This window comes from Somniosus microcephalus, chromosome 21 (genome assembly GCF_052327205.1).
Source record: "Somniosus microcephalus isolate GS21.2 chromosome 21, FLI_Smic_1.0, whole genome shotgun sequence".
In the NCBI taxonomy this organism is placed as follows: domain Eukaryota; kingdom Metazoa; phylum Chordata; class Chondrichthyes; order Squaliformes; family Somniosidae; genus Somniosus; species Somniosus microcephalus.
Genome location: NC_141007.1, coordinates 55,730,797 through 55,742,307, shown reverse-complemented (window position 1 = coordinate 55,742,307; position 11,511 = coordinate 55,730,797). Strand labels below are relative to the sequence as shown.

The following is an 11,511-nucleotide window of genomic DNA, read 5'->3' as shown; positions in this document are numbered from 1 at the left end:
AGCCAATTTTCACGCTGCAAGGTCCCACAAACAACAATAAAATGACCAGATAATCTGTTTTTAGTGATGTTGGTTGAGGGATATATGATGAGCAGGACAGCAGGAAAACTCCCCATCTCTTTTTTTTTACATCCGCCTGAGAGAGCAGACAGGCCTCAGTTTAACATCTCATCAGAAAGACAGCACCTCTGAGCACCTACATTCCCTCAGTGCTACACTGAAGTGTCAGCCTAGGTTATATTCTCAAATCCTGGAGCGGGTAAGAACCCACAACTTTTTTGTCTCAAAGGCAAACGTGCTACCACTGAGCCAAGACCGACACCCGTGAAGAAACTTAAATACTCTGTTTCTTGTCATTTTTCTTTTTCTATGACTAGGCTTCTGTTGATCACTATTAGAAAAAGTATCTCTGTGTGCACATTTATCACTATCTTTTTTAACTTTATTCTGGAGATGTGGGATTAAGAGTCAACCACATAGTGTGGGACTGGAGTCATGTGTAGCTCATTACCAGATTTATTTATTATTCAATTTTGCTGATTCTGAGTGAAATTGTGAATGCTCACGACCTTCTGGGTTACTAGTCTAGTGCCACAACTACTAGGTTACTGTACCCTTCCCCTTATGTATGACTCTATCGTCAAATGTCCATGTTCCTGCATTTCTATCTTTTAATTTCTTTATGAAAGGGATGTGATTGAAGTCTTAGAATCTTGCACCACAGATGGAGGCCCTTCGGCCCATCATGCGTGTGCCGGCTCTGTGAAAGAGCTATTCAATTAGTCCCGCTTCCTCCGCTCTTTCCCCGTAGCCCTGTAAATGTTTCCTTTTGAAGTATATGATCAAATTCCCTTTTGCAAGTTACTATTGAATCTGCTTCCACCACCCTTTCAGGCAGTGCATTCTAAATCATAACTCGCTGCGTAAAAATTGTTTTTCTCCTCTCCCCTCTGGTTCTTTTGCCAATTATCTAAAATTCGTGTCCTTTGGTTACCAACCCTCCTGCTAATGGAAACAGCTTTGTGTGCATTTCATCTGACTTCACTCGTGCCCCCTCACCATAATTCTGTTTTCATGTATCTTGCATATAATTGGTTCAATACATGCATTTATTCAATCACTTTTGTTGTTGTGACATAACTTAAGTATCTGTTGCTGGCACTGATTATACATCACTACTGAACTATACTGAATGCTAAACGTGGACAAGAATGGTTAAAAGTAAACTGTAGACTTTATCTTTGCTATAGTAATTTTTTTTTTTAATTCACTTATGGGATCTGGGCATCGCTGGCAAGGCCAGTATTTATTACCCACCCCTAGTTGCCCTTGAGAAGGTGGTGGTGAGCCACCTTCTTGAACCGCTGCAGTCCGTGTGGTGAAGGTACTGTTTGCAATTAAACCAATTCTTTTATTGACTGAATTTTATTGGAAAATATTGCATATACATCACAATATTGAGTCATGTCAGGCTTCACTAAAAGCAGTTTTGCTACTAAACCCTGCATTTTCAGCTCTTTTTTCCTTCTATACTTTTCCTGAAGGTGCTGACGCATGCTGGAGTGCAGTTCCACAAATGGTACCAGCCCTTTGGCGCTCGTTTTCATGTCTCAACATAGATACTGTAAGATCTAATGATGTCTCAGAGCTCTTGGACAAGACACAAATAGGCAACAGCCAGTATGTTTAAGCAATAGATCAAGATTTATTAAGCTTACAGCGTAATATACTTAACAGCAGGCAATAGTTTAACGAGTAGCTCACAGCCCTTAGTCTCTGGAACCTCTCGGACACAGGTGACGTCATCTTTATTCTGTTCCTTTGTTCTCTCAGTAAGCCTGTGTAAAGTTGTTTTTCAAGTATCAAGGTTTTAACCCATTTCTTATCAAAAGTTCATTTGGCCAGTGTCCGTATATGGTCTTTAACAAAATCACCTTTTTTTAATTGGTTCTAATGGTCAAAATACCATTGTCACTCAGACTAAGGGTAGCATCTTGCCTTTCCAGTATTTTTCCTACAACTTTACCCTGTTCATCATTATCTTGTTTATAGTTCTTCACACCATTGGAATTCATCTTATCTCTCTTATTCTAGGTTCCCTGGTACAAGCAGTGTTAAGCAAACTCTAATTAAGCTTAGCACTATAATATGTTATTTAACAATTTAACCTTCACTCGCAGCCTGTGGCTGTTTGTTATCAGAGCTTAAGTCAAAACTGCTTTTGACCGTCCTCGCGGCTATATTCAAACAGTCTTTAACATTTCCATACCCACAGGGAATTATGGGTAAAATTAGTTGGTCAGTGGCTACACTTGAATTTATACAGATATGATTTCGCTAAATACCAGTCTTTCGTACAGTCCCCACCTCAAGGATGAAATGTTTCAAACATTGATTCCTCGACTATTTCAACCTATTCTCTGACAAGCATTGCAGCAAATTGGAGTCCTCTAATTGAGGGGAACGGAGCGCTTCTCAAAGGAGGTTTTATCCCCCTTGTCATTATAGGTTGGGTACTAACTATGACACTCAGGGGCCGACCCTTTACTATTGTCGTGGCTGAGGGACACCCTGGGGTCTCCCCAACCATCATGACAGCCGTGCTGATATGCCTTTCCTTCCAGTGCGTCCCAGTCTATCATTTCTCCTCTGCCTATTGCTCCTATTGCTGAATCATACGATCTGGCAGTAGCGGCCCTGATCTGACCCCACCTGGGGTCTCCTCTACATTGCTTCGGATCTTCTCTTTCGGTGTGCTCAATTAATTTGTTAGTGCTGGTTAGTCATAGGCATGAGTACATAATTGGCTTATGTATCAAAGTCTTACTACATAGGGTATAGATATATCAAATACACTATCATTACAAGTTGGAGAACTACCAGAGCGTGTGAAATAATATTAACCTAAGGGTGTGCTGATATATTGAGCCCAATATCTCACCAGTGTGAGTTGTCCCCTATGCTGTCAATTTCAATATCTATTCTCGAGGTGTCTTGCTCCAAAACTTAAAAATGTTTTAGGGAGGAGTTCAGTTGCATCATGAGCTCACTGAAACCCTCAGACAACAGGGGAATGTAGTATCCGAATTGTGCAGCTCATACTTAAGTATCTCATTTACTGTCAGTTTCATTTGAGCATAGGTTTTGATATTGAGTAAAACATGTTGGTTGATGAGACAGGTCCTGTTAGACCTGCAAAGCATGGTAGTTGTGGTAGTAGTGGCACAGGAGGCACCACCAAAATCACCTCATACTGGATTCGTACTGGTTTTTCCCATGCTGTTACCTACAAAACACAATTATTACAGTTACAGTTAAATTCAGTCTTACAATCATTTCACGCAACATTACAGTTTAACATCTAATCAACAAATCATGGACTTAAAAGATTCTCCAGATTTCTCTTACTCATATCCATCTTGTGGATAATTCTTGCTAAACATGATTTCTCCATAGCCCTCAATTGTCTCAATCCAAATCCCATCTAACTCTCCACTTCAACTATGATTTCATTTCCTCTAACAAGTACCAGTATGTTTAACTCTATCTAATTAATGAAACAATCAGAATAGTTTCTCAATGGAGTATGTGTCAATGCTTTAAAAGTTGTCTCACTCTCCTGAGCCACATTAACCATTTCATGTACTGTTGTCAAGTAACTGAGCATGTCTGAGACCCGTTCTTCAGTGCAGATTCACCATGCATTTCCGGATAGTAATTGCTTGATACGTAACAAATCACATTTGCACACTCATACCGGTATCTCAATATCATGCCAAACGTGCCATCCGATACAAGCCTTTCTCGGGGCTTTCAGGTGACCCTATCAAAAGATTGTAGTCATCTGGAGATCTTTGCTCATCTTCCTCTGCATGGTCCTGATGTCTTGGGTAGTGGCCAGGCTATCAATTTGGTTTTCTTAAAGGGTCTTAGCCCACATCAAAGCCAGTGTTCCTGCCTCCCTTGACCAACACCAGTTTGCCTATCGGGCAAACAGATCAACGGAGGATGCACTCACTACTGCTCTACACTCGGCACTGAATCACCTAGATGGTAAGGAGACCTACATCAGAATGTTGTTTATAGACTACAGCTCAGCATTCAACACTATCGTCCCCAACAAGCTGGCCACCAAACTCCAAACTCTTGGCCTGAACACTTCCCTCTGCAACTGGACCCTGGACTTCCTAACAAACAGACCCCAGTCTGTCAAATTAGGCAACCACACCTCCCCCCGCCGACCCTGAACACGGGGGCCCCACAAGGATGTGTGCTGAGCCCCCTCCTCTACTCCCTCTTCACCCACGACTGTGTGGCTGTTAATGGTTCCAACACCATCATCAAGTTTGCAGATGACACCACGGTAGTAGGCCAGATCACCAACAACGATGAGTCAGCCTACAGGGAGGAGGTCCAGCATCTCGTGAAGTGGTGCGCCGACAACAACCTGGCCCTTAACACCAAGAAAACAAAGGAAACAATCGTGGACTTCAGGAAGTCCAAAGGCGGAAGTCACACCCCCATCCACATCAATGGGGCGGAGGTGGAAAGGGTGGCCAGCTTTAAGTTCCTCGGAGTCCACATCACGGAAGACCTCTCCTGGTCCCTCAACACCTCCTCTCTGGTGAAGAAGGCCCAGCAGCGCCTATATTTCTTGAGGCTGAAGGGATGTAATCTGTCGCCCCCGATCCTCTCTAACTTCTACCGCTGCACTATAGAGAGCATCCTGACAAACTGTATCACGGTATGGTGCGGCAGCTGTAGCTCCCATGACCGGAAAGCCCTGCAGCGGGTAGTCAAAACTGCCCAACGCATTACCGGCACCCGGCTACCGACCATAGAACATATATATCAGAAACGCTGCCTACGGAGGGCACGGTCCATCATCAAAGACCCTACCCACCCCAGCCACAGTCTGTTCACCCTCCTACCATCTGGAAGACGCTACAGATGCATTCGCACCCGTACGACCAGATTTAGGAACAGCTTCTTTCCCAGGGCTGTCATCCTACTGAACTCCACAAATAAACACTAAAGCCTGCACATCTGCCGATGCACTTTATTATGGTCATATTTATGCTAATATATATGTACAAATGTATGTTGAAATGTTTAAGTGTCCTAATCCAAATTGTAGACTCTCGGGAGCCGCAAGCCCACATTTCGTTGTACTGCAATTGTGCACTAACAATGACAATTAAAGTTGATTTGATTTGATTTTTGAAGACACAAATGTCTCCAAGAGAAAGCTATCAATTTACTATTCGTAACTACACTTTCCTGACTTTCACTAGAAAGTTTGTAAAATTCCCATTTGATGGTGTAATTCTCCTGTTTCTATCTTACACCCACAATCACTTCCCCTCTCCATTTTACACATCCCATTAATTACCATTCATGAGCCCTGGAGGAACTTTACTGTCCGGTACAATATTTAAGGTAGAAAACATAGATCAAACATTCTCACTTGGACCAAGTTATTAACACTTTTTATTATCATTATTTTAGAGGATCTTTTATTTTCCCAGAAGTAACCCAATATATAGTGCCTGAGTCCATTTTGTCATTTCAAAATTATCCTAAAATCCAAATGGCAGTATTGTTGAACTGACAGGTTTTGTCAATGTTCAATTTCATTTCTATCAATTTAGCTTACCAATTCCAATTTCAGAAACAAGTGATTCCCAGGCTAGGTGGTTTACACGGTGTTTTAACACTAGAGGCAGAAGTGCTACAATTAGTTTACAAGGTAACTTCCATATAACAAAAGGAAGCCAAGAATCCATTATGGCTCTGCTTAAGAGGTTAATTTATCAAATCATAATTTTCCTTCTGTCACTGTGGGGAAATATTCACTTAAAATTAAGAAACTTAAATTTAATAATGTCCAATATCTTTAAATTTCATTCAGCAATACTAAAGTTGTTGCTTGTTGAACTTAAACAGCTGTCAGTGGAAAGGGTTAACTCCTTTGCAGGTTTTTAAGAAGGCGGAGCGAAACATTGTCAGGCACACGCAATTGCGTCACTTCATGTAAATTTTTAAAAAACTTTCCCAATTGAAAAAGACAGTTGCATTTTCACACTTTAACTAAACACAAACAGATCAGATAAAACAAAACAAAAAAGCACATGCTTGCAAAAAACAGTAAATTACGTCATATTTCTTATTGTCCTTTCTTCAGATGCCTTTCCAAATGACTATAAAAACATTGAATACAACTGGAGATAAATTAGTTTTTCACATTTAAACAAATCAAATCAAACTGCTTTGGAAGATTTCACCATAGCAACAATGACTCCAAGGTTAAATCTTAGACTGAAACTTTAATCTTTTGTTAAACAAACTTTGTTATTCTCAGTTTTTCCACACCAGCTTAACTTAAATTGTAGTTCAAAGTTTTTTTTTCCAATTCTGGGTGCACAATCTTATTCGCACATTTTTAAAACTTAAAACTTCTAAAATCCAAGACAAGACAAAAGTGTTAAACGCTTTTTTTACACAGAGAAGTGGGTGGAGCTAAAACACACATAACAGACATTTTCTTTTCGAACAGACTTTCAGACAAAAGGAATACTGTAACTTCTTAAACATTCATAGTCAGGAAAACTTCCACATTTTAACACAAACTGAAATTCCAGCATTTTTTTAAGGTTCCTTTCACTCAGCAAATCTTGCATTTTATTTGTCTCAGCACAGACATTAATAACTTCCATGTTGGTAAAACTTTAAGGGGAAAAAATTGAGTCACGCCCCCTTTGGGGTGCTAACTTAGTCGGGGTGCTACTTTTAGCGCCCCGAAAAAATTAGCGCCCCCGCGGCTGAAATTGAATGGTAGTGCCCCAAGAGGGAAGCGGGGCGCTACTGGAAGTGCCTCACCTCCCTCTTGGGGCACTGCGAGGGAATATCGCAGCGCTATGTGCCGCAGCACCACGCGCTGCGACACGTCGTGCCGCGGTACTGCAGGCCTTCCTCCCCTTCTTAAAGGGGAGGGGCCCGGCGCAGCACATCCTGGTGCCCAGCTAGGCCACCAGGGATCGGAGTGTTGGCAAAAGAGCCTGGCACTGAAGAGAAGTGCCAGGCTCACGGAGCGCAGCCAGCACTCCACGGGGGGGCTTCAGAGGAAGTCGGGGACGGCAACGGGGGCAGGTGCTCAGGGGCAGGTGCTGGCAGGCGGCCAGCAACAAAAATGGCCGCCCAGCACCTTGCCTTTAATTAGCGCTGCCCTGGCCGCAGGTAGGCCCCCCTGACCCCGTCGGACATAGTGTCCGGTGGTAAGTCAGGGGGCGCTACCGAAGATCGCGGCCAGGGTGCGAGTGGGGCGCTGCGTTGCCGGTGATAACATCATCGCCGGTGGCGCAGCGCCACAGGGCGCTAACCTCCGGCTGAATTTTGCGGGAGGTGTTGGCGGCGCCGCGCCCGAGCACTTGTTGCTTTGCGCCTCGTTAGTGCCCCTTTAGGGCGCCAACAGGAGGCACAAAGCAACTGAATTTCCCCCCCTAAGTTTCTCTTTTTTTTCCCTCTTTTTAAAATTGGTGTCTCAGCAGCTTTTCCTGGCTTTCCAAATCCCTGTTTTTTCCCTTCCTTTGCTGAGTTTTCAGATTGCTTAGCCTGCAAATTAGATCTTTTTCCTTTTCTATCTCCCTCTCTCTCCTGCACGTTATACTTAACCACCTGGCTATGTTTCTCTCTTAACTCGTGTTTTTTCTGATTCACAAGTTCCTGAATAAAGTTTATCACTTCTTCAAAGGGGACTCGGTTTTCTTTGGTTAAACATTTTGTCAGTAATACCTGTACTTCCTCTGCACAGGCGCCTCTGTCTAACTTACCCTTGTATGCGTTAACAAAACTTTTACTAGCCATTTGGTGGTTTTCCTAACAGACCTCTAACATCAATAACTATCGGCGCATTCTGGCGTAAGTGCCCAGATATGCCCGCCTGTGACCTCTCCTACTGACCCTGCCCGAGTTGGGGTCGAGGTGAGGTTCCTTAATTATCATCCCAATAATGAGATAGCAATTAGGAAAGGGAACTACTCCCTCTCTAGCCCAGAGATCCCAAAACCAATTGTGGCATCCCAATTGCAGCAGGAGACTGGTCTGTATGGCTCAGTGCTGCATTGGGTGGTGCCTTTACCCACTGGGCCATCAAGAGAGCCACATAAGTCCTCCCCTTAATAATTCTGAAAATGTAGCTTAAATTGACCTAAGAATCAGTTTAGCAATTTAAGTCTTGATCTGAATAACACTCTGATTTTCCACTAAGTTCTGTTATATGCAAATAAGTAAAAAATACATTTAAAAAAAGGCTGCCATGTGAATACTGTGTTGATCTGTTGAGCAAGGCAAGTTAGCAGTCTAAGAGTTAAAAGGGGAAGTATTCACTAATGAATTCCACTGGGTTTTTGTGGGCGTGGATTTTGTGCGGGAGAAGTATGTAAGGATCTCATTTACAAACATTGCTGGCTGCCCAGAAAAAAGGGACTAAATACCTGTAATTATCTAGACTATAATTCAGTTCATCACCACATAGTCGCAGTAAATGGATCTTTTGCAGAAAACAACAGAAAGCAGCATGAAATCCCAGCTCCTTGTTTTCCTATCTCTCTTCTGTTTCTGGACAGTCATCTCTGAGGTAATAAATGTTTTTAGACCTAACAGTATGGAATCTGTGCTTGCATGTCTGAGCACCTACTCTTATTTGGGTTTATGTACTGTACTGCTAATTATTGCACAACTCCTAAGTATAGTTGGATCTACAGTAGATTCAATCCCGATATAAATAAACTACTTGCAATGTCCTGATCTATGCAAATTATAGCCAGTCCTGTTCTATGCAAATGTAGTTATGTACAATTTTCTAGTCCGTCTGCACGGGTTGCATAGAACATTATCAGTGTACTTTGTTGGTGTCTGTGATGCACACTGCTCAATATATAACTTGTTTTTAATCGAATAATAGATGGCCAGCAATGTATTGCAGACTTGTATGTGGTGCTGAGTTGGTTTGGGGTCAGCATGTGGACAAATCATGAAGTTGACAGTATGTGTACGATCCCAAGATCAATGAGTGAATATGGGTATCTACCAATGTTCCCTCTAAGCTGCGCAGCCACACAGTAATGGGAAAGGTCCTGTGCAGGCCGCTCACCGGCTTTTCCACTGTAAATACTGTGCATGCGCAGAAATTTAAAGGGACCGCACATTAAAAGAAACAGGCCACACAGAAAAAAGCGCAGCTTACAGGAAACAATTGGTATCTACCTCTACGTCTGTTTCCATTTGTAAAGAGAGATTCAACATTAAGGTGTGTTTCACTACATGGGTGAGTAGGCCCTTAATAGAGAGCAAGTGACGGCACAGGTACAACACAAAGAGAGAGAGAAAAAAAGAAAGACTTGCATTTATATATAGCTCCTTTCACCACTTTCAGGACTTCATTGGCTGTAAAGCGCTTTGGGAAGTACTTTTGAAGTGTAGTCACTGCTGTAATGTAAGTGCATGGATATAGAAGATAATGCTCATGTTCTAACAGAAAAAACTGAAATTTATGAGAATATGGCCTAGAAATTGACTATAGCCCCGTTTGGGGCACCAGCTTCGCCAGGGCGCTAAAAGTAGCGCCCCGGCAGCATTCGCGGCCACCCGCCGGAAATTCAGTTGGAGCGCCCCAAAGGGAAGCGCGGCGCTACTGGAGGCATCCCGCATCTCTCTTGGGGCGCTGCGACTGAATATCGCTGTGCAACGTGCCGCAGCGCCACACGCTGCGGCACGTCGCGCTGCGGTACTGCAGGCCTTCCTCCCCTTCTTAAAGGGGAGGGGCCTTGTTCTGCGCGATCTGGGGCCCAGCTGGGCCCCGAGGATTGCGAGTGCCGGCAAAAGAGCCCGGCACCGAGGAGAAGTGCCGGGCTCTTGGAACGCAGCCAGCACTCCGCCGGGGGGGGGGGGGACAGTCAGGAGGCCGGGGACGGGAGCGCAGAGAGGTGCTGGCAGGCGGCCAACAACAAAATGGCCACCCCGCACCTCTCCTTTAATTAGCGTCTCTACCGCCGCAGGTAGGCCTCCCTGAACCGGTTGCACATAGCGTCCGGCGGTAAATCAGGGGGCGCTTCCTAATATCGCGGCCAGGGCGTTAGCGGGGCGCTACGCACACCGATGACGTCATCGGTAGCGGCGCAGCGCTAACGGCTAACGCCACCGTTAGCGTCCCGCAGAATTTAGGGAGGAGTGGCCAGTGGCTTGCGACCCACTTAGCGCCCTCTTAAGGCACTAACGGGTGGCGCAGCCACCTGAATTTCTAGGCCTATAACTTTCAAAAAATATAGGAATGTAAAGTATATTGTGCTTTGAGCCTTGATGTTTCACCCTTAGGGTGAAGAAATGGAGAATACGGTTTGCTTGTTTATATGCCAGTATGATGCTGTGTTTAATAATCCGTATTAAAATATAACCAATGACTAAAGAAAGCTGTTAATACTGATGCTGATCACAGATGACAGAAAAGTGGGATGAACTGTGGTGCTGTATAAGATATAATGTGTGATGGAGTAACAACACTGTACTGTGATAAAAGAATGGCCCGTAATTTCCGATAGGAGGCTTCCTGCGTGCGGATGCCTCCTGTCGGAAAAAAATCTACGCTCTTACCTGAGGGCTCCTGAGGTCCAGACACTTCCGCTCCTGGGCCTCTCCACAGTCGAAATGTGCAGGGCCCACGTATCCCAGGGGGGCATGCAGTTCACAAGCGTCCCTGGGATCACGTGGGTCAGGCCAGCCAATAGGAGAAGGGAATCTCCCTTCATACTTTTGACAGATAAACCTGTCAAATACATGAATAGAGATCACCCCAAAAACACATCAAAACATTAAATAATTTTTTAAAAAACCATCACGTTTTTAAAATGAGTTAAAATTACATTAAATTAAATATTTTAAACAAAAAATTAATTTTTTGAAAAAAATAATTGAAGTTTTTACAGGGATAAAAAATAAACTTACCTATTTTAAAATGATAAATGAGTGATTTTTTAAAAAACTTTTTTCAACTCTTATGCTGGTTAAACCAGACCTTACGCTTTTACCAGGCGTAAGATTTCTAAGGGCTTACAGCAGGCGGAGGGTCTCCAGAAAGTGGAACTCTCCCCCCGCAGAGGCCCTTCTCCAGGGCAGGCGTCCGACCTGTCAAGATCGGAAATGCCTGTTTTCAGCTTTGCATGCCTGAAACCGGCATTTCCGATGTCCCTACAGGTGTGTACACAGTGCGTACACACCTGTAGGCATCGGAAAATACGGGCCAATGTGTCACGGTGTGGTAGAACTGCATTCGAATTACAGCCTCAGTTAACATTCATGTTTCATTTAGATAGCGAATCACTAATATTGGCTGAGTCTTCAGGTGCAGCATGGAGTGGAGGTGAGGTGCCACACTACAAGCACTAGGGGAAATTGGCAGCAGATGTATTTCTGATCACATCTCTACATTTCTTGCCTGCTGACTACAGATGCTAGAAC

The 11,511-nt window shown here is 43.7% G+C and overlaps 1 protein-coding gene across 4 annotated transcripts in view; it reads left to right on the top strand.

Moving 5' to 3' along the window:
• Nucleotides 1-8,336: 8,336 nt before the first annotated feature.
• Nucleotides 8,337-11,511, top strand: part of LOC147102820 (platelet-derived growth factor subunit A-like) — a 98,528-nt gene continuing 95,353 nt past the window's right edge. Inside the window, exon 1 of one of the 4 annotated variants that reach the window (XM_085963669.1) lies at nt 8,337-8,635. In XM_085963669.1, coding sequence (XP_085819795.1) covers nt 8,543-8,635 — 93 coding nt within the window. In that variant the 5' untranslated portion in view covers nt 8,337-8,542. The remainder of the gene's footprint in view (nt 8,636-11,511) is intronic. The other 3 variants (XM_085963670.1, XM_085963671.1, XM_085963672.1) reach the window with 3 other exon arrangements.